At 41.8% G+C, this 24,356-nt stretch overlaps 1 protein-coding gene across 1 annotated transcript in view; it reads right to left on the reverse strand.

The window, feature by feature from the left end:
* LOC116510399 (cystathionine beta-synthase-like) overlaps positions 1-21,577 on the reverse strand; it is a 29,417-nt gene extending 7,840 nt beyond the window's left edge. Inside the window, exons 1-11 of the mRNA XM_032219937.1 lie at positions 21,399-21,577; positions 19,714-19,820; positions 17,513-17,647; positions 15,338-15,417; positions 14,055-14,186; positions 7,761-7,830; positions 6,463-6,554; positions 5,784-5,915; positions 4,707-4,791; positions 2,793-2,898; positions 1,151-1,222 (exon numbers count right to left, since the gene is read on the reverse strand). Coding sequence (XP_032075828.1) covers positions 1,151-1,222; positions 2,793-2,898; positions 4,707-4,791; positions 5,784-5,915; positions 6,463-6,554; positions 7,761-7,830; positions 14,055-14,186; positions 15,338-15,417; positions 17,513-17,647; positions 19,714-19,820; positions 21,399-21,577 — 1,190 coding nt within the window. The remainder of the gene's footprint in view (positions 1-1,150; positions 1,223-2,792; positions 2,899-4,706; positions 4,792-5,783; positions 5,916-6,462; positions 6,555-7,760; positions 7,831-14,054; positions 14,187-15,337; positions 15,418-17,512; positions 17,648-19,713; positions 19,821-21,398) is intronic.
* Between the last annotated feature and the right edge of the window lie 2,779 nt (positions 21,578-24,356).

Below are 24,356 nucleotides of genomic sequence, written 5' to 3' on the forward strand. Positions count from 1 at the left end.
TGAAATTGATTTTGAAGGAACCAAATTAATCTCCAAAGTTGAACACTTCAACAAGAGAATAATTACTGAAGCCATCAAAATAGAGAAACAACCCCACAACATGAATAAATGTGACAATACCTCCCACCTACCAGACATCTGGAAACAAATGAGTCCCAGCCACGAAAAATGACACTGGACCCAGAACAACACAGGACGCCACCACCAATCACCCTCACCAGACTCAAACCCGAACCCATTCCATAGATGAAATGCAACCACCATCCAGAAGCCAAACCATGGCGGCATCACCAACTGCTGCACCCCTCTCCAACCCCCACACAAAGCAAATTGACACACACCATGAACACATGGCCAGACCGCAAACTCGGAGCCAAACCAAAGCCCAGGATGTTACATCACAGCCATCTGCTCAGGACATTATATCACAGAACTCAGGAGGTTACAATGCAAAGGCTCAGGATGTTACAACGCAGCCAACCTCCCAGGATGTTGCAGTACAGGACTCAGGATATCACTACACTAGAGCTCAGGATGTCATCACACAGCCCATTACCCAGGTTGTTACAACACAAAAGACTAATGGGCACACAGCTAGTACCTCAGCCACACAGGATGTTACGAAACAGCCGACTAATCTGCATACATCAACTCTATCAACTATTTAAGATGTAACAACACAGCCAACCAATCCGCTTACAGCAACAAAGCCAGCACTCCACACACACACAAACCAATATTTATAGAAAGATGGCAGCTCCAATCACACTTTGCTCGCACAAGCACAAAGCCGAAGGCACCAGCCTGAAGATGGCGAGTCGCCCAGATACTCTCAATCTTACATGGGAAAAGATCCGAATATATTCTGTGTGACTGTTTTCAAGACAGAAGGGGATTTTTAAAAAAATGTAACACTTCATTTGAAATCTCTCTATTTAATTTTTCCTTTTCAGTTTAATTTTTCTCTAAGGATTATGGAGTCTTTCGGTTGGTCGATGCCATCTCCTCTTTGGCACAGAATGAATATTGAAGGACTGGGAAGGTCAATTGGATTTCCACTCTGCTGCAAATAAAAGCCATTTAATATAGGCCTATATTGGGTGACAGTGGTGGGGAAAGTATCAAAACAGGTCAAGTACTTTGAACTTACCAAGGATAATGTTCCTGAACATCTTTTAGAAATCCATTCTGGGCCATCCATTTGTCATTCAAAAACTTAGACCTGGAAACAATGAAAAAAGAATGAAGGCATTGTGTTAAACCTTGAGGTGTCCTAATTCAGGAGTTCAAAAGAGGAACCTGGCATCACAATCTAAGCCTTGCTGCTTTTGTACACACATCTGATGTCAACACTGCTACAAAGGGGCATCTGCTTGCATTTAACACCACATTTGTCATCTTGGCTGTTTTGAGGCTTCCTTGCTGATACTGCTGCATCTATTACTGAACCAATTATATAACTACATTTTAAATCTTTAAACTACAATAATCTTTAAAGTTGGGTTCCAATCAATAAATTAGCTATAGTTGGGGCGGGGGAGGGAATAAGATAGAATACATTTTTGGAGGCAACTGTGGAATGGATTTATTAAGAAGTTGGTGATAAAGTTGAAAACTTGTATAAAATAATAGCTGGCTTTACTGTTAGGCAACTTTAACTTTGATATTGCAAACCACCTAGGGTTACCCTGTAGTAAGATGGTCAGTCAATAAATAAAATTAAAACAAAAAATAAAATAATAAAATACAATGCAACAGTTAGCTATTTGGGGATGTGATGAAAAGGCAGGAGAGAGTTACCTGTTTTATGTATTATTTTATTTTTACTCCTAACAAGGACACTACTGGATGTAATGCATTTGACTTGAACAAACACAGTTATTTTTCTGCTTTATTTATTTATTTAAAATACTTATATAGCCATCCATCTTCCAACTAACTCTGGGTGGCTTTAGCCAACAACACAATGTTTTGGTTTGGCTTTGTTTAATATAATTCAGCTACAAACAGTATTTGTCAAGGAAAGAGGTAGAATGAAGTCAAATACCTCATTTATTAAGACATCATTGGTACAGTTACAAACCAACTTCTGAAATACCATAAAACAGATATTTTAATGCAAAATGTTGGGTACATTTGTTGTTAGTAATATTATTAGGAATTAGAAAACATTACTGCAAATCCTAGAGCTCTACCAGCGAATCCAATCTTTCCATGACCTATTGATGACATAGAAACCTTGATATCATATTTAAAAATCAGAAACAGCTGCTAATATTGCACCTTTCTCTAAACTATACTTAAAATTAAAGGGCATGCTGCAGAGGTGGGTTGCTGAACTACTGGTTCGGGTGCACTCCCACGCATGCGAAGCTTCTGTGCATGCACAGAAGTGTCTGAGCAGGTGAGCGGAGCCTTCCACCACAGCTACTACTGGTTCGGACAATCCGGGCCGAACCAGCAGCAACCCACCTCTGGCATGCTGGTAGAAAACAAACTTGCAAGTCCTCTCCTTAAGGCCAAGCAGTGGTCTCTTCCTCTGCCAGAAAATCCATATCCTGCTAGTGCAATTAAATCCCTTCATGCCTCTTCGAGCAAAGAGAAAGAGGCAATAATCCCTTTCCCCAGGAAGGAAAGGATCCCAATCCCTTTCTCAGAAGTGTGAAGTTTCAGGAAGAGGGTAGAATTCAGCCATCTTTAGGCACTCTTTTGGCAGGCAGTTTAATCAACAGAATCCCTGAAAGGGATTCAAATGAATGCATCATAAAAAAACCAAAAAAACATTCTCTTACATGTAGTTCCTCACAGAATCAGGTAAGAGGACAACACAGCGTTGACCTTCTTTTAGTTGCTTGGCAGCTTTCACAGCTGCAGACATCGCACTGCCTGCACTGCCTCCTATTATAGAAGCCAAATGATACATTACTCAACAAGGAAAAGAAAACAAGGAAAAATAATAGCAAAAACACTGAACATAAAGAGAATAAGGGAATGTGAACTTGAGCCTTGTAAAGTTTTCCCCAAAAATATTCACCTTAATGCTTACTCATTCTGATGCTTTCAGTATTGCAACATCTCAAGCATAATTCTTTTGAAGCCTTTAAAACTTTGTCAAAGCAATCTTGATTTTACATCAGTAAACTGAATTCCATTAATGCAGCCTTGCCCGTTTAACCACGTTTTTACAGCAAAAGGGCATGTTGAGTGGTACTGCATTGAGTAATGACTTTTTCTATTCTGACATGATATTCTTGTATTGATCTAAGAATCCAGCAATGGAGATTTGTGGATTCTGAATCTCCTTCCTAGCTATAGGAATAAGCAGAATTGTTCATATCCTAATGTTGTGGGACTCAGTTATAGATTGTTTAGATGTGATTCCATTTAAAAAACTTCCCTGAATAGGAAAATAATAAACAGTTTTCATATCTAGTAGATACTTCGATTAAAAGTTTGTAAAAACGATGGGCATTACTATAAGTTAATAGCAATAGCACTTAGAATTATTGTATATATTGCTTCATACTGCTTTACAACCCTCTCTAAACAGTTTACACCTTATTGCCCCCAACAATCTGGGTCTCATTTTACCAACTTTGGAATGATGGAAGACTGAGTCAACCTTGAGTCAACCTTGAACTGTTCGGGATTGAACTGCTGGCAATGAGCAGAGTTAGCCTGCGATACCATATTCTAATCACTGCTCAGTTAAGTTAAATAGTTAGCCTTGTCAGTATTCACTCCTTTTTAATGTAATGTCTAAATTATTTTTCTCTATGGTACACAGATAGAGGACAAGATACACACAGATAGAGATGCAAAACATTCAATATATAAGCCTACTCTAAAATTTGAAGTAGGGACATGGTGGCTCAATAGCTAAGACTCTGAGTTTGTCCATCAGTAAGTTTGGCAGTTTGGCAGTTCAAATTACTAGTGCCGCGTAATTGAGTAACCTCCTGTTACTTGTCCCAGCTTCTGCCAACCTAGCAGTTCGAAAGCACATAAAAATGCAAGTAGAAAAATAGGAACCACCTTTGGTGGGAACAGCATTTCTTCAACATTTAGTCATGCCAGCCACATGATCACGGAGACCTCTTTGGACAACGCTGGCTCTTCGGTTTTGAAATGGAGATGAGCACCGCCCCCTAGAGTCGGGAATGACTAGCACATAAGTGCAAGGGGAATCTTTACCTTTATAATGTGAAGTAAGAGTTTGAGGTTTTAAGAGGAACTTTGCACAACTACATCTTGTATGCCAGTGGCATCCATTTCGAAAGAGGAGGCTTTGTCATGTCACTCATGCCTTTGTCGTCTCATGGCAGAATTTTTCCAAATCATTCAACATGACAGTAATCATTCAGAAATTTCCACTGCTACAACGTGCAGCAGTTGCAAAGTTATGGACACATTCATTTTACTCACACACATCACAACTATTATGGGAGCTGCATTGCCTGGCAGATGAGATCCAAAGTTTGGGTTGTCGCCTATAAAATCCTACATGGTTCTGGGCCTGGATACCTCCAAGATTGTCTGCTATACGTTGTGTCCCACTCTCCCCTGCCACTGCAAATAAACAATTAATGCCTACATAATTATTCCATCACTATGAGAACTGTGTGGTCCTTATATTTTTAAATTTTGGTTTATTTTTATGCTTAGGAATTAATTTTTTCTGATGTTTATCACTGTGCAATACTTACCACAAAGCAAGCCCTCCTCTTTAATTAATCTACGAGCCATAAGGAAGGATTCTTTATCATTGCTTTTGCACCATTGATCTATTACCTACCAAGAATACAAAAGGAAAAAAATGGATTTCAGCATTTTTCAATAATAATGGGCAAATCTTTTTCACCCACTTTAGCAACAAATGCATCATAAAGGGTTGCATAGTAAAAGACAAGTGACAAGATGTTTCAGAGGGTGAACATTTCTTTGGTTACAGCTGACATGAGGTTTTTGCCTGGCTTCGGATTTGGACCATAATTCCTTGATTCTCCCTATACAGTTGATGCTGGGAAACTCTTGGGATGACAAGATGAATGCATCCCATAGGCAGAAATCAAACATATGCAAAAAGGTTAATCTTACACTTATTTTACTTCATATCCATATATTGATAATTTTTCAAATTATCCCTCTGAACAACTACATGGAATTCCTTTTGTATAATTTTTTTCTTACGTTTTGTATCATCATCATCATCATTGTCATCATATTCATCATCATTTCCAAATACATATATATTTTCTTTGAATTAACAGCTTCCAAAACAATGAATAAATGAATACACCTACCCCATTTAGCAACTATTTCAATTAGTGTCCATTACTGCAAATATTGCAGTAATAAATGTTTTTTTAAAAAATATTTTCAAATCAATATGTGCATTTATGATCAAATTTCATGTGCCTGACAACATATGCTCGAGTGAAAGTAATACTAGCTGTAGCTGTATGAGAGAACAAATGAGAGGAAGCATAAAGCGATCTTCACAGCACGCTAGTCACCTGTTCACTTAGCAACCATTTTGTTTAATGACTTGGTCATTGGAACAGAACTTGACCGCTAAACAAGGGAGTGAGTGTTTATATGTTTGAAAATATACAGTAAATATATATAATATAGATCTGTAGATTGTTCCTGTGCCGATGTATAAATATATCAACTTCAGTAAATGATTTCAAATGAATCTTGTGTGGATCCTGAAGCTGCTTATTCTTAGTGTCACATACTTCATTCCTATGTCTGGTGGCATTTGTCACACTGGGACTTACGGATCTATCAAGGACGGTTGGGATAAAGTCGTGACCAATCCCTTCCACTTCCATTGTTGTATCCTTGGCTGAGACTGTATTTAATGAGCTGGGCAAAGCAACAATGGAGCCTTCGGGATCTACTCCAACAATCTGCGAAGGAAGATAAACTGTTTAATGCCATTCATTTCTTCAAACAATTATTTTTAGAATAATGTAGAAGTAGTAGGAAGTTAAGAGAGTTTTTACAAAGATAACTTTCATTGGAGGCAAATCATTGGAGTCTTATGAAGCCTAATACATATAGTTCTCAACTTATCACAATTGAGCTGAAAAATTCCTGCTGCTAAGCAAGGTAGTTGTTCAGTGAGTTTGCCCCACTTTACAACCTTCCTTGCCATAGTTAACTGAATCAATGCAGTTACATTTATAACACAGTTGTTAAGTGACTCTGGCTTCCCCAATGACTTGTTTGTCAGAAGGTCGCACTTTGACATAACCCACCTATGTTAGTGATGGCCCACCTGGCACATGACAGCCATTGGGAAACTTAGCACTATTATCATTCCCAGCAATATTCCAGAAAATGCACCACCAGAGCTTCAAAAATAGAAGCAGCTCCCAAGGCCAAGTTGGGGACTGAGTCTCAAAGAACCGAATGGCTGATCCAGGCCGAAATAGCTAAGCCAGACCTACGTACTTTGCATGCAGGGCATTTCTCCTTCAACTTTCTGGCAATACCCGTGATGGTACCACCTGTACCAGCTCCAGCCACAAACATATCAATTTTTCCTGTTTTTAAGAAAAACAAAACAATCAAACAAAAAGCATGTAACTATATTGCAAGAGTTCACACTAATATAAAATTCAATCGTTTAACCACTATTAGCTATATGTAATTTACTCCAATTTTTACTTACATCTATTTTTAATGACCTGCATCTATCTTTTATATCTAGCAGGCAGCAGCACTTGACTGACTTTTGCTGATCTTGAAAAGTATGACAATATCTCTGTCACCCAGAGTAGTTTATTTTATGAGATGGGCAATTATATAAATTTGGAAAAAAAACAAAACAAATCTGGTTAATACTAAGATCACCAGAATCCTGGACTAAAAGCCAGGCTGGAAGCAAACAAGAACAATAAGCTACAGTAACATCACAGAAGAATACAGTGGGAGGTCACTTTCATATTATTGCCAAAGATAATTATAGAGTGGTACTTTGTTATTCAACTGCTTTGAAATTCATCGAATATGATACTAAACGCATTTTGTCCTGCTATTCATCATTTATTTGATACTCAATGCACTGACTAGAACTTGTTGATGTTGACTGCCTTGTGAGTCACTACATATTCCTTATGGAAAAAAACGTGTTGGTACTCATCGTTTTTGGTACTCAGCGTATCTCCCAGACCCAATTAACAATGAGTACCAAGGTACCACTGTAAATGGGAATGTCTGTGTAATCACGCCGAGATCAAGCTTAACTTGAAGGAAGCTTTAAATTTAGTTACCTTTCAGCCAAATCTTCTACAGCAGTCAGAACATTCTGCTGTTTCATATAGTGAATTCTTAATATATTTTGGGAACAGCTTCTTTTTAATAATGTATATTTACATTGCCTATTACCAGGTAATAGAGAAGGATTAATATTTTACTATATATTTACTCCAAAAATAATTATTTAATTATTACTTGAAATAATGTGGGCTTCAAATAAACAAGCAGAGTAAGAGGATAATGGATTTGCAGGGGCAGAGACACAAGTGGAACTACATTTACAGCTCTAATACATTTTATTGTAATAATCATAAATTGTAGCTTGTACTAGTGGTTGTCTGATATGAAGAAATCCTGATATGGCAGGAAAAAAATCAGGAGTAAGAAATGGCAACTCACAATCAAGATTTCTAATAAATTGAGTAGAATATGTTTTCTTTTATGTAAAGGAAATGTGCACATTATATTGATCAAAGAATTATTAATCATACCATCACACTGCTCCAAGAGCTCTTCAGCTGTGGTATCATAGTGTGCCAATGGATTACTTGGATTTCGATACTATTGTGGGAAAGAAACGGAGACAAAAGAAAAAAATCTGATGCTCAAATTGGTGGAACCAATTGTAGGTTTCTAGATGGTAATGTGTATGTGTGTATTAAGCAATATACCTCTAAAAGTATCACAATAGAGAAGTATTGTTATTATACAAGTATTCTTTCTTTATAGATAAATAAAGATTTATTTATAAAGTATTGTTTACTTGCTACTGAAGATATATGGAATGGTTACCCAGGCTCCAGTGAAATACAGTGAGAAAAAAAATGTGTTACATGTAAGGTGACCAGACGTCCCACTTTTGGCCAGACAGTCACAATTTTTAATAATTTGTCCCGTGTCCCGCAGCGTGTTCAAAAAGTCCCAATTTTCCAAAAGAAAGAAAAGACGTCGAATCATCAATTTTAAAAAGGACGCCGTTAAAAAAAAAGTTTTTATTTCTCTGAAGTGTCATTCCCGATGTGGCCTTTAGAGGGCAGTGGTTTCCCTCTCTCCGCTCGGCTTGCTCGCAGCGCCCGACGAGGGGCGAGGCTCCCTCCCCTACTGCGTGTGCACGCGCCAACGCGTGCTGTTTTTCTGCAGGGAGAGCGGCGGCTTGCGGCAGTGGCAGCACGGTGAGGAGGAGGCTCGGTCCCGGGCCAAGTAGCTCAGCTGTCGGAAGTTTTTTTTTTTTGCCCACTTCTCTCGGGCGCCACTCTCCCTGCAGCCATGCCGTGCAAGCCAACGTCAGCAACCTGGTCCGGGTGAGCCGAGGGGAGGCAGGCAGGGATCCGGTTGGGAGAGGCTGGCGATGGGGGTGGCTTTTGAAAGGGTTGGGAGGCATTGGGGGAAGGCAATCGGGGGAAGGCTGCTTTGCAAATGCCAGCGAAGTCCCATCTAAACTTCAGCACAGAGAGCATGCGGGAAGGGGTCTCACCGGTAGAGCGAAACCTGGTGGATCCGAGCAGGCGCCTATCTGGGGGGTCGCCGCTATCAGGCGGCTCCCAGCCCACATGGACACCCGGGACAACCTTTATAGTGTTCGGCGGCGAGAAGAAGAGGGAAAATGGTGGCGCCGCACTGACGGCACCGTCTCCGATGGACTTTCACTGTCCAGGCCCTGATTCTCCTTCTGACTGGGAGGGGCCCTGGAACACATTGGACTGCTGGAGTGTTACTGCTGACAGAGAGGGGGTGGTCAGTGTAGAGCGGCGCTGGATGGGGTCGGACAGCTGGTCTGTTTGCCGCTGCCGTAGCCTCCCTGGACACCCCCCCTCCCCGTTTCCATCGGTTTACAACATGCGACGTCTCTGGCGTCTTTAATATCTTTTCTAACATCTTTGCTGACATCTTCTGCTCTTGTTTTGGTGACCCTCGGACTATATTAGACTATTCCAGAGAGGGGGTGGTTAGCCTGACATGGCGCTCAATAAGATCAGGCAGCTGGCTACATTATCATTGCCACGGCCTTTTGGGCGCTCCCCCTCCGTACCACTGGACTTGGCCTTCCCTGCTGTGTGGCCTCTCCTCTGCCTGTCCTCAAAACTACCAGGTTTTTTCCTTTCTATCATCGTCCCCCCCCCCCCCGCTCATGGCTGCTGGACTTTGGATTCACTTGGATTCACGACCTCGACTTTGGACTTACGACCTACCAAATTGGTGCGACCACTGCTGCCCGTCGATGCTTAGGAGGCCACTTTGGATTTCTGGCCCCCCTGCCATACCATCTTATTCCATCTTATTCTACAGGACAGAGAGAAGTCGAACTATCCCTCTTTATATCACCGTTAAAACTCCATCACCTGAACTCCTTGCGAACTCTTTACAAACCCGTGTATAGACGCCACACAACAGCAACAGCTGCACAAATTTTGTATGTGGAATGTGTGTGGAATGTATGTGGTATGTATGTGTTGAGTGGTCCCACGCTTTTTAATTTATCGTAAATTTTACTGTATCTCTGTATATTTTAATATTAGTGGGGTATGCATGCGGAGAATGTTAGGTTGGTATGTATGGGGGGATTGAGAGTGCGGCCTGGTGCCCCTTCCACTGAGTGCAGAAGCAGAAGCAGATCCGCCTCTCATCCCAGAATGTGTGGTATGAATGGCCTGCTGGGGAGAACGGAGGCCATGGGAGGGGAAGTGGGGCCTATGGGTGCGGGGATGGGCTGGTGCATCCCGGTCATAGTTGGGAGAGGCAGATTTGATGGGAGCTATAGGGCTAGCCATTACCGGGGAAGGAGGGTTCGCTACGTTACAGCGATCCCCCCTTCCGGCCCTGTTAGCTCCACTCCAGGACCAGATGGCGAGAGTTGTCAGGGCCCTGGTCTCAGGCTGCTGTTGCTAAATGCCAGGTCTGTGGTTCATAAAGCTCCCCTCGTCCGGGACCTAATGTTAGACGAGGGGGCAGACCTGGCATGTATTACTGAAACCTGGCTGGGCCATGAGGGAGGAGTCCCCCTCACTGAAATGTGCCCAGAAGGGTTTTGGGTGCTCCACCAGTCGCGACATGAGGGAAGGGGTGGGGGAGTGGCAGTCATCATCCGAGAGTCTTTAGTTCCTCGTAGGATCCCTGCTCTGGAGATTGTTGGGTGTGAGTCCCTTCTGGTGAAGTTGGACCTTGGGGGTCAAGTGGGGTTTTACTAACGTACCTACCTCCTAACTGCGTTACAACAGCCCTGCCTGTGCTCCTCAAGTCAGTAGCCAAGCTGGCGGTTGAGTTTCCCAGAGTTATAGTGTTGGGGGATTTCAACCTGCCGTTGCTCGGCGAATGCTCTGATGGAGCACAGGAGTTCATGACAGCCATGGACTTGACCCAGGTAATTCAGGGTCTGACTCATACAGCGGGTCACACGCTCGACCTTGTGTTTCTCTCGGAGCAGTGGAGACATGATCTAGATTTGAGGGGCATTAAGATCTTGCCCTTGTCATGGTCAGATCATTTCCTATGGAGGCTCGACTTTTGGAAACCAATCCCCCACTGTAGGGAGGTGGAACCGATTAGGTGGTTCCGCCCCAGGCGCCTAATGGACCCTATGGAATTTCAGACAGCGCTTGGTGAGATACCTGACTCTCTGGCCCACAGTCTGGCGGAGTCCTTGGTCGCTGATTGGAATACGGCGGCGGCGGAGGCTCTAAACCGGATTGCGCCTTTACGGCCTCTCCACGGCAATGGATCCAGGAGAGCTCCTTGGTTTACCGAGGAACTCCGGGAGATGAAGCGCCAAAAGAGACGCCTAGAGCGACACTGGAGGGCTAGTAACTCTGAATCCGACCAAACACAATTAAGAGTCTTTATTAGGACTTATCTAGTGACGATACGGGCGGCAAAATGTGCGCTCTTTCCACTCTTATTGCATTCGCAGAATCGCGCCCAGCCACCCTGTTTAGGATAGCCCGCTCCCTCTTGAAAGGGAGGGATGCGGACGAACCTCTACAGGGTAGAGCTGAGGAATTTGTTCAGTTTCTGTCGGATAAAATTTTTAGAATTTTTTTTTTTTTTTTTTAGAATTTTATTAGAATTTGTAGGCCGCCCTTTTCCCTGAGGGGACTCAGGGCGGCTCACACAAAAACTGGGAAGGGGGGGAATACAGACAGTAGGACAACATGTAATAAAATAGCAAACAACATACATTCATCATTCGGGAGGGGCAACTATCCTATCCCCAGGCCTGACGGGCGAGCCAGTTCTTCAAGGCTATGCGGAAGGCCTGGACGGTGGAGAGGGTACGAATCTCCACGGGGAGCTCGTTCCAAAGGGTCGGGGCTACTGCTGAGAAGGCCCTCCTCCTTGTAGTTGCCAGCCGACACTGGCTGGCCGATGGAATGCGGAGGAGGCCTAATCTATGGGATCTTATCGGTCGCAGGGATGTAATTGGCAGAAGGCGGTCTCTCAAGTATCCAGATCCACTGCCATGTAGGGCTTTATGGGTGATTAATAGCACCTTGAAGCGCATCCGGAGATCAACAGGTAGCCAGCGCAGCTCGCGGAGGATAGGTGTAATGCGGGTGAATCGGGGTGCACCCGCAATCACTCGCGCGGCTGCATTCTGCACTAGCTGAAGTCGCCGGATGCTCTTCAAGGGCAGCCCCATGTAGAGCACATTGCAGTATTCCAGCCTGGAGGTCACAAGGGCCCGAGTGACTGTTGTGAGAGCCTCCCGATTCAGGTAGGGTCGCAACTGGCGCACCAGGCGAACCTGGGCGAACGCCCCCCTGGTCACAGCCGTTAAGTGGTGGTCAAATGACAGCTGTGGATCCAGGAGGACTCCCAAGTTGCGAACCCTCTCTGAGGGGTATAAAATTTGACCCCCCAGCCTGAGTGGTGGAACAGTAGCCAAATCTTTGGGAGGGAAACACAACAGCCACTCGGTCTTTTCTCGGATTCGGATTCGGACGGACCTGGACTCCACTTGGACGATACCACCCGAGGTGCTGGGGGAAGGTCTTGATCGGATTTTATGGAGCGAGTTTCAACTTGTCGCTCCTGAGGAAGTGGACAAGGCCATGGAAGCGGTGAGTGTCTCCACCTGTTTACTGGACCCGTGTCCCTCCTGGTTGGTCTCGACCAGCAGGGAGGTGACACGTGGCTGGCTCCAGAGGATTGTTAACACCTCTCTTCGGGAAGGATCCTTCCTGCACCCCCTAAAGGATGTGGTGGTGGGACCCCTCCTGAAGAAACCTTCCCTGGATCCAGCCATTTTGAACAACTATTGCCCAGTCTCCAACCTCCCATTCGTAGGGAAGGTTGTTGAGAAGGTGGTGGCCTTTCAATTCTGATGGACCTTGGATGAAACAGATTATCTGGATCCCTTTCAGTCGGGTTTCAGGCCTAGTTACGGCACCGAAACTGCTTTGGTTGCACTGATCGATGATCTCTGACCTCTTCCTCCACCATGCTTTTGAGGAGCCATGAGGCCACGGGAGCCAGTAGGAAGGCGGTGGAGGGGGCGGGAGCAGGAAACAAAAAGCCCCATGGCTTCTCAAAAGCATGGCGGAGGAGGAAGAGGCGGTGGCAGGAGTAATGCGGTGCCCAGCTCAGGTGCTCTGAGCGGAGGGGGAGGCGACACCACTGCTGCCACGGGTGGAGGTGCCAGCGGGAGCTTTGGCAGCTTCACCCCAGCCGCAGAGCCGGGCGGCAAAAAGTTTAATCAAAAACACCCACCCCCCCGTCAATGGTGTCCTGCTTAACCAATTTTAAAATCTGGTCACTTTAGTTACATGCAATGTTGCCTTTGAAAATAAGGTATAAAATAGTTCAGCTGAGACTCAGCAGGTATTAACTAGAGTAATGAGGGTATATTTTAATATTTATTTCCTGCTACATAAGTGTAATAAAATAAAAATAGCTCTGGCTGCAGACCAAAAAGCAGCATTGCCCACCCTATCAACTCAGCCAAGAAACCAACATGCCACCTGGTTCCTCTTTTTCTGAAATGGTCACCTACCAGCGTATAAAATTGCAGCTTTCTTTCCAAACTCATTATCATAAAAAAGTTTCATTTAAACAATTGTTTCATCTTCTTGTTCTTTTACTTCTTAAAACTCTCTATATTTTGTGTTAAACAGATATAATATAGATATTTTTTTAATCTGTATATCCATTTAGTAAATTTAATGAACTTTGGGGTAAATATGATGACACACCACCCCTTGCTTCCTAGTAATCTGATGGAGAATATCTGAACGGTTTGTTAACCAGCATGAAAGATCCCTCCCTCCCTCCAATTAATATATACACCTTTCTGTGTTGGCAGCACATGGCACAGAATAAGTAATTTGGCCATGCAATAGACATTTTTTAAAACCAGGGTTCTCCAACCTTGGCAACTTTAAGATTTGTGGACTTCAATGCCCAAACCTCCTCAGCCAGCCATTCTGAGGAAACCCCTGCTTTAAACCACTCAGATGCTGCAGAGGAGACTGGAAAACTATCACTTTCCTCCCAACCTCCTTTGTTCCAGGTGAAAAAAGTAATTAGAAATCAATGATTGTGTACTTAGGGTTGGGGCCACTGCAGGTCTGTTTGGTGCTGAAGATCAGAATGTTGGCAGTTCTGTCCTAATTTTATGCTCAAAATCTCTTATGCCCCTTCTTCCCTCCTTTTGTAAGACTTCTGAAGAAGGTTAGCTTTTTTCAAACCAATACTATACAGATAGTTTTGTATCCCAGGTTGAGTAAAGCAACTGGATGGAAAATAATTCAGAATATATTGATCCATTCTAAACCAGAAGTAGGAATCTATACCTGATCCAAAATATGTGAATTTGGAATTTCGTTTTTCAGTTTCCACGCAACACGAACATTGGATTCTGGATCATCAAACTTGGTGCAGGGAGTTCTTATTATTTCAACCCCAAGTGCTCTCAGAACATCTACCTAGAAGGATGATGTAGAAACCATAAATTAAATTAATTATCTGCACTGTATTAGTTAATATAAACTGAGATAAATATATAAATGCTTTATATAAATAAATGAAGTAGTCCAGCTCACAAAATATTTATTTATTCAATTTTGATACTATCCAAATCCAACTGACTCCTGGTGGTTCAATTTTTTTTTAAGTTAATTAAAAACAAGTGGAATACACAGCATGACTTAATAATATGACTGCTTATCTGTGGCCATTAAAAACCAGAAAATTAACATTTATGCTGTCTTATTGCCTATTTGATCTGAGCTAAGACTCACTAGACTTGGTGTGGTATATCCCAGGGAAGAGTGAACAGGAAAACAGTTGCAGATTGTCCACACAAAGGAATATGTACATAGTTTTGCTTCCATGATTGAAATTTTAAAACAACCACACGTATATGCACCTTTAGCTGAACAAAAAGGTTGTCTGATATTCTGTATATGCCATGCACATGCATAACTAAGTTGACAATTCTTCTTTCACAAAGGTTGGGACAAAACTAAGCACATTACTAAAATTAAGACCTTAGAGTTTATTGTCGCTATTTCTATTCAGGTACCTTTTACATGTTTAAGACAAACTCCATAATTCCTAGCAAACTATTACTTACCTCTAGTCATTCATTTGTGGATTCTTATCAGCTATTCAAATGATCCTCTACTAATAGGTATTTCCAAACCACATTATTTCCATTCCCCAAACTCTGACAAAGCAATCTGAAGTCAACCTGTGACCTTTACTTCTGCTGCCTTTGGAATTCTAAAAACATGCAGGCAACTCCATAAGCCGATCAATGCTCATTTCCAGGGCAGAGTTCATCAACCAGGTATGATCTGACTTGTCTGAGCCACAACACATCCCGGAGCACTCAACTCCCTTCACCCCTCCTTACCCCCCATGGAAATAAAGAAAATAAATGGCTCTTATGTAATTGCTGTAGCTTTCCACAAGAAGAATGATGAAAATTCTGTGTTCTGGGAGATTAACAAATCATCCCCACTTCATGAATTCAGTTGCCCAGGAGACAGGTTTTGTGCTAATGGGAGGAAAGTGAAGAAAAGAAAAATGACTAGACTATGAGTTTCTGCTGAGCCACTTAGATGACTCTCACCTTTTCCATACTCATTTTCTCTGGCATGACAATGACACAGCGATAACCCTTCATTGCAGCTACAAGAGCCAGTCCAATCCCTGGTGGTGAAAAGAAGAAGAAATAAGGCAAGTAGAAATTATAACTACAAGTTAATTAAACCTCCAGGTCTTCTCTCTCCTCCATTTTCTAAACGGAGCAGCTCTCAGATTTTCACTTTAAAAAAAAATGGGGGAGAATGAATGTTCCTGCATATTCAGTTTGAAGATAATGGAATAGCAGAATAACAGATTTGGAAGGCCCTTGGAGGTCTTCTACTTCAATCCGCTGCTGAAGCAGGGAACACTATACCAGAGGTGGTATTCAACCGGTTCGCACCAGTTTGCCCGAACCAGTGGCAGAATTTTTTCCCAGTTTGGTGGATTGGTAGTGATGGCCGGCTGGCCATGCCCCTGAACCAATCCCTGTCACTGGTTGCTCACCCCGCCCATCCAGTCACTGCTCACTTGTGCTGCCTCTTTGCATACCAGCTTTCAAAGAGGCTGGCGACTGGCCGCAGGCTGCTGAAAAGTCCTCCAGTTGGTGAAAAAGTGCTGCCTCGCACATGCACATCCCATTGCCTTGCAACCAGAGGACTTTGCAGTGGCCTGTGGCCAGTCTCTGGCCTCTTTGAGAGCTGGTATGCAAAAAGGCTAGGAGGCTTCTTTGCCTGCCAGCTGCCTCCTAGAAGCAGCAGCAGCTGGCTGGGGGCTGCTGAAAACCCTGGTCAGCTTGTCTTCCAGACTAAACCAGCCACTGCAGAAGATAAGCAACCAAAGAGGTGGGGTGGGGAGGAAGCAGGGAAATGGGGGCAACTAGTGAAGGGAGGGCAGGGGTAGATAAGGAAAAATCCTTAAAAAATTCCTACCTTTTCCTGTGGGCATGGCTAAGTGGGGGGCATGTGACTGAGTGGGCATGGGTGTGGCCATGAGTGATGTCTCATTGACCATGCCCACTCAGTCACATGCCCCACCCACCTAGCCATGCCCATAGGAAAAGTTAGAAAACCTTTTAGGATTTTTCCCTATCTACCCCTGCCCTCCCTTCACTAGTCACCTCTGTTTCTTTTAGTCTCTTATATAGACCATGATTTGTTGTCACCTGGGAATCTGACAAGGAATAAAATGAGCTTGTTTAGAAAATAGGCCTATTATGACCCAAATAACTGTTCCTTCTCTGCCAATTCTACTATAAAGGCCATTTGTAATAAATGTTAGATTAGATGATGTGAAAGGAAGATGTATTTGATTAATGATCAAGGTAATTATTTTTTTGAAGTGAAAAATGAAGACAATGGCTGCAAATGATATAAATATCAAAAATAAAATAGGTGAATGAAGTTGAATGCCTTGGAAGATTGTTTACTAAAGTTTTTAAAAATGGGTGGAGACAAAGATAATGAATGCTGTGGTCATGTTGCAAGAAATATTTGCAAAAAATGGCTGCATATAAAAGCAAGTTTTTATCCTCACTTTGTCACACAGAAATGAGTTTTATGTATGTTAGTAGCATAAAAGGTGTGCACAGTAGAAATGGAATTATTTAAAAATGTGTGGCAAAGCAGGAAGAAATACATATTGAAGATGAAGAAAGAATGGGTGATGAAAAATGTGGACCAAATTCAAGAGAAAGTAGCCAGTACAAGAAAAGCGCATTAAGCAGCACTTCATAGAAAGAATGAATGAGTTCTAAATTGCAAAATGAAACATATGAAGGAAGAATGATCAGGTCAAGATTAAAAGAATGACAGGGAAAGTCATGGTTGACTGAAGCTGATGAGATTCTCAAAAAGTTCAAAGAAAAAAAGGAAGTGTATTAATTGGTGTTTGGATGGTTTCAAGAATAGAAATTTATGAAAATTTAAAGTGAACAGTATTACTTTTTTCTCTACTTTCCATCACATTAACTTTCCCTAAAAAGGGACTGAACAATAAGTATATATATACATATGTAAGCTGTTGCATTTGATCTAAATCGGCTCCTCAGCCTTGGGCACTTTAGATATGTTAGCACTGTAACTCCCAAAACTGCCAAACAATATTATGAATCCTAAATATCTGAAAAATGCCAAGTTGTGGAATGGATAACAACCGTTTTTTGACACTGAGGCTAGTTTTTGTTTTTTTTAAACTATTCTACCTTACTCATATTTTATACCTGTATTTCCTGATGTAGGTTCAATGAGAGTGTCTCCTGGTTTTATGATACCAGCTTTTTCTGCATCCTCTATCATCCGTAAAGTGATTCGATCTTTTACACTCCCTCCAGCATTGAAATATTCACACTTGGCCACTGCAATTTCAGAACAAGAACAAATCTGAACTTAAAGTCAAAATCTCTGTTATGTTTGCCAAATTTTTTTTAAAAAAAAACAATTCTAATATTGTGGAAATGATTTTAAAGATAGACAAATTAATCACTTTTAACCATTTATACTAGTGAAATTATATTCCAGTATTTTATATATTAGACATTCAGCACATTGGTCTTGGCTTAAGTGAGTGGGTTCATCAGGTTGCACAGTTTTTATATTGGGTTGGTGTTTATGGGAAGTAGGTTTCTTTATCCTTCAGTAATAATCTCACAACACATGAACAGACCCAACATAGTTTGAACTAGGGAACTATGAACATCCTAGACTAAGTTAAATCCAAAAATGCTAGGGAAATATGGAATCTTGGCATTCAGACAAATCAGCCATCAATGCACATATAGAAATAAATCACAATTACACACCATTCAAAAGAGAGAATTAAAAAAGACAACAAAAAAAGAGAGATTAGAAAACATCCTTTCCAGCAGCCAAAACCTAGATAAATATGGATTAACATCAGACAAACAATTAAGCAGAGAGCAATACCCAACGTACAAGTTCAGAGAATGAACCTCCACCCTCACAATACCCTAATCTGCAAGCTACCAAGGGGGGAAACCACACCCCCAAGCTATCTTATGTAAAAAGGAGCAAACACCATGCTCACCAGCACTTATGACATTACCTAATCATGTAATTTAAGAGTCTGTAGAGATTCTCAGTCATCCAGGTCATGGTTGTCCCAAAGGTACTTTTTCAGGTGGCAACTGGACTTCCTTGCTTTTTCTTTGAAGATGTTTCACTTCTCATCCCAAAAGCTTCAATTTGGATGAACACCCTCTGAATGGTGTGGGACAGGGGTGGGTTCCTGCCAGTTCTAACCTCTTCTATAGAAGAGATTCCACAAATCTACAGTGCTGTTTAGAACCGGTTCCAGCTCTCCTCCCCAACCCCTGCCCATCTGCACATCATCAAGATGAAGAGCGAGAGGAGGAATTCTGGGAGTAGAAGTCCACAAATCTTAAAACTGTCAAGTTTGAACACCCCTGGGGTTTTTTTTTCTAAAGGGTTAGGGGTGCAAGAGTCTTGTAACTTGACAGCTTTAAGACTTGCGTGCTTCAAATGCCAGAATTTCTGAGCCACCATTTTGGTTGCTAAGCAAGAATGTTGTGAGTTAAGTGAATTTCACCATATTTTACAAGTTGGTCACATGGCTGGCAAGCCACTCCCACCTGGTCACATGGCTGGCAAGCCATTCCCACCCAGTCAAATGGCTGGCAAGCCACTCCCACCCAGTCACATGTCTGGCAAGCCACTCTCACAAAGCAGGCCACACTTACAGAAGCGGTTCTAAAAATTTTTGAAACCCACCACTGGTGTGGGAGTAGGAATGGATTTCCAGAGAAAAAAATTGCAGACTACAGGAAACAGGAGCACTACTCAGGTGACCTTGAGGACACAGATATATCTCCAAATGCTTCAATGACACTCTAAAAGGATGCAAATTACCAGCTGTCTGTAAGGAATATAAATCCTTCCATTCCCCACTATCCTGTCAGAGCTGAAGAAGCTTCTTAGATGAGAAGTGAAATGTGTTCAAAGAAAAAAAAGAAACAAGAAAGTCCAGTTGAAAAAACACCTTTGGGACCAGGATTTATGAGTTTTGTCTTCTAATAACTGTCCATCATTCCTCATCTCTTTGTACTTCTATACTCAGTATTTCTAATTAAGTGTCAGTTAGATCACAATGCCCAATGTGAGATCCCTCTAAAAATCTTCACTCAATGATTGTTATTAATGTGGCAGAAAATACAAAATATTACCAACAACCATCAATTGGCTCATATTTCATTTTGTCCCAGTTTTACCCATACATTGTCCCACACATCGTTTGGACTCCATTCACATTATGCCACCTTGATGGGTGTCAGCTGTAAAATCCATTGCACAGCCCCCATCTATATACTGGAATGAAAAAAAATTCTTTTCATTCCTAGCCTAAATTCAACACCATTTCAGACTACTTTGGCAAAGAAATACTCACAAAGTTCACACTTGAGACCATAAGCTTTTGAAATTTTGTTGATTCGGATCAGAGGAGTGTGTCCAATTTTCTCTAAGATATTTGACAAAATCTTTGGTTCTTTTTGCCTGACAAGGAAAAAGAATAAAACCAAAATAACCCCGAAATGCATTATTGACTCCAATGAGAACCGATGTACTAAAGTACAGCCTGGCTTTGATTTATTTTTAACAGTGGACAGGAGGAAAGATAGTGAGAAAAATCAAAATCTTTTGTCTAGTGGTCCATCAGATTATTTTTGTATTATATTCCATGTGTCCAAAAGTAACATAATAGGGTTTAGTTCTTCAGAAGGGCATCCCTTGAAAAGATCGCCTAGTATTTCCAAATAGGGCATTTCTGAAGGCGGTTTTTTTAAATCAACAACAGCAGCAGCTGTTTCTTGCTGTCTACTGACAGCAAGAAAAGTTACGGTGGCCACTACCATGTGATCAAAACCTTTTTATATGGTCCTTGGCCGACTTAAAAAAGAGTGTGTTTGATCATATAGCTGTGGCTACTATCATGACTTAGATCCCCACCCCAGAATCCATGAATCTACTGATCAAAAAGGATTTTTTTTTTGAAGAGGTAGAACAACTTGTTTCTGATTAGCTATTGTACTAATAAAGGATGGCTACCATCTTTCCTTCCAGTTTGCAGGCTCTATAAAGATTTGGAAAGGGAAAAAACTTCCATGAGACTCTATGGATGAGGCATTCTCCATTCCTCAATTGCATAGCAACCCTGGGCTCTGACTGTAACCTGTCATTGTTCAAATCAATGCTAATATGGCAGATGTCATTAATATTAGCAATAGAGAAGAATTATAAAGGTTACCTTCCATTAAAATATTATTTTCTTAAGTACACTAGTAAGTTGTGAACCACTTTAGACATTGAAAGCACATGTGAGGGGCTGAAGTCCAACTGGCCTCACACTGAAATGGATACTATATGGATACTATAGGTCACCAAATTAAGGAATCTTATGCAGGGGATCTGTACATGCAAAATCATTTCCAATACTGCTCAACAGGTAGGTGAAGCCAGAGTGAGCAGCATATTAAGGTATTCACTAATCTGCACCTTTACTGACAGATGGGTTTTCGAACAGAATTGGTAACTTACAGTATTTCTGATATACGTTACTATCAAAGGTTTGTACTCATCATTCATTTCTTTTCAATGTCTGTGCATGCTCTTTCAACACTCCTTAATTAGTTCTTTAAATTAAACATACATTTAAAGTTTTGCTTGGATTATTTCTAATCTGTTGTTATATAAATTCAAAGTCTAATGTCATTAATTTAACAAGGGTTGATCACACCATTCAATATATGGAAATAACAAAAAGTTGCATAAATTTCCTGGAATATACTGAAGCTAGTGCTAAGCTGGAACAGGTCATAGCTGTCTATATCTCTCATTTCAGAATTCTTGAGATTTTAATTTATTTCTACTTTCATAATAAAAACTGAAATGAAGAAATACCCTGTATAAATTTATGTACAGTAAAGTGTTAGAAGACAGGGAAATTTAGGGGATTGAATTCTCTTCTATCAGAAGCAAATTCTTAGCACATCATATTGCCTGTGAGCCAAATTTTCTTTGTTTCCTATTTCAGATACAGCTGTAAAGCAGGCATTACTTTAAGTTGCTACTTACTGAGGCACATAGCGATGAGGTGATTCTGAGATAGATTTTCCTGGTTTCCAAGTGCATCTGCTAGGCAAATTGGGACTAATCCAGGCAATACTGGTTTTGGCTTCTGGGTTTTCCACATCGCCATTGAGGAAAGGACAAACTCTGATTGTTTTATTTGAAGTATAAACAGAAGCCATCATAAGCTAAAAAGGAAATATAGAAAAACAAGCATTTCAACAAAAGATTGAACTCCAGTAAAACAAAACATACCTAGTGAAAAGAATCTACCATGTTTTTCATATGCGCGCACACACACACACACACACACACATTTTGGATCCTGGTTTAACCGGTCCGGTGCAACAGGGCTCGGCATCCACCACATGAATGTGCGCAGCACACGCGCGCACACAGGCAATTTGTGCATGCGTCCTTACCTCCTGCGATGCGTCTGTGATGCTCCAGCTGCTCAGCGGAGTGTCGCGCAGGCACTGTATGCTCCGTGTGTGTGCGCGGAAGTGTGAGCTCAAAGACCGGTAAGGATCACGGGCAGGCGGGTGGGCCCTCTGGAGCACCGTACCGGAAATGTAACCAGTGCTCCCGCAGGCACCAGTACGCCTGTACCGGGGCATACCGATTGTAACCCACCACTGATATATGTACACACAGACACACAGACACACACACAAACACACACACACACACACAGATAAAGTACCATCAATATGCGGACGATACTCAGTTGTATCTGTCCGCCCCGTGCCAACTCAACGAAGCGATGGATGTGATGAGCCAGGGGCTGGATGCTGTTAAAGACTGGATGGGGGTCAACAAGCTTGTGCTCAATCCAGAAAAGACCGAGTGGCTGTTGTGCTTCCCTCCCATGAATTGGCCAAGTACTCCATCTCTCAGGCTGGGGGGTCAAATTATACACCCCTCAGACAGGGTTCGCAACTTGGGAGTCCTCCTGGACCCACAGCTGACCTTCGAACATCATTTGTCAGCTGTGACCAGGGGGGCATTTGCCCAGGTTCGCCTGGTACACCAGTTGCGTCCCTACCTGAACCGGGAGGCACTCACAACAGTCACTCGTGCCCTTGTGACCTCTAGGCTGGAATATTGCAATGTGCTCTACATGGGGCTGCCCTTGAAGAGCATTCGGTGACTCCAGCTAGTCCAGAATGCTGCCGCGCGAGCGATTGTGGGTGCACCTCGGTTCACCCACGTAACACCTATCCTCCGCGAGCTGCACTGGCTACCTGTTGATCTCCGGGTGCGCTTCAAGGTGCTACTTATCACCTATAAAGCCCTTCATGGTAGTGGGCCTGGGTACTTGAGAGACCGCCTACTGCCAATTACCTCCACTAGACCGATTCGATCGCATCGATTAGGCCTCCTCCGAATCCCATCTTCTAGCCAGTGCAAACTGGCAACTACCCGGAGGAGAGCCTTCTCGGTGGCTGCTCTGTCCCTTTGGAACGAACTCCCCATGGAGATTCGGACCCTCACCACCCTCCAGTCCTTCCGCGCCACTTTAAAGATCTGGCTGTCCCGGCTGGCCTGGGGTTAAGATTGTAGCCCCACTCGAATTGTGCGATTGTTGTGTTTTCTTTTTAACATGCTGTATTGTCTATTGTTTGTCTTCTCCCCCTCCCTCTTCTGAATTGTGAGCCGCCCTGAGTCCCCCCAGGGAAAAGGGCGGCATACAAATAAAGGCAAAACAAAACAAATTTGGTTTCCAAGCAGGCACACTTCATCGCTTGCTCAGGGTTGCTGTCCGCAAAGAAATTAGCAAAAATGTTTGTGAAACACATTTATCACCTGCATGGGGAGCCCAAGGGGATCATTTCAGACTGTGGAGTCCAGTTCACAGCCACGTTCTGGAAAAACATATATATGTTTTATGTATTATAAAAGGTATTGCTACTTTTTGCAACAGACAGCATTTTATAGCTGATTTTTTGGGGGGCAGCCCAAGATTAAAGGATGTCAGTTATATGATGACATCAGTGCAAGTAAAGGGCAGAATATTCATCTCCATCATCCATAGGCCATGAATTCATTCCTCTCTTCCTTTCTGGAAATCAACTTGCTTTGAGGGTTCCATGTGTATTTGACAATCATCTCTACAGGGCTACTATCAACCATGTTCTTTGCTGTTGTGTGAGATAATAAATAGCGAGCTACAATTTTCTATTTCAAAAAATAATTTTATTAAATAATTAGAATATTACAAGATAATACAAACTAAAATATATAAAAGAAGAAAGAAAGAATAAAAGGTGCAAAGAGAAAACTTAGAAAAGAAATAAATACTAGAAAAAGAAAAGAAATAAAAGTAAAAACATAGTGAAGAAAAATAAAAGAAATATATAAAGAAGTGACTCCCAAGTTTCAATAAAAGACCATTAAGGGTTACCAGAAATATGAATTTATCTAATCTAATCTTGATTAAATAAATCAATTTTATATTCCTTCTGTTTACTCCTAACAATCTTAATATTTAGTTCATTCAAATTATGATCTAGGACTAGATTTCAGTTCTTTGTCCCTTCTCACAAAATTCTCTTTTGTAAGAAAAATTATCATTCTCTTGGTTTATTGTTGGTATAAACTTTTAATTATTAAAATATTAGCCAATTTCTTTTATAAGGCCAGTGTAACATTTTTTTCATATCAACTTTGTAATCTGTAACTTGTATTTATTTATTTATTTTATTTAGTTTGTCATTCATGTGCAAGAATGAGTCCACTTTCAACTCAGTATCTGTCTTGTCACGTAACATATGTCCTTAAAAAATCTAGCTATAGAGGCAGATATTGATGTTGACAGTGTCAATATTAATTTCTGACTCCCATTTTGAAAGTATACTTCAATATTTGCAGCATTAGAACATTTTGTGCCATTCCGTAACAATTCATCATACGTATGTGTTCTTCTCCTTTATTTCCAATCTTTAAACCCTTTTAATATTCTAA

Source organism: Thamnophis elegans, chromosome 6, assembly GCF_009769535.1.
Source record: "Thamnophis elegans isolate rThaEle1 chromosome 6, rThaEle1.pri, whole genome shotgun sequence".
NCBI lineage: Eukaryota > Metazoa > Chordata > Lepidosauria > Squamata > Colubridae > Thamnophis > Thamnophis elegans.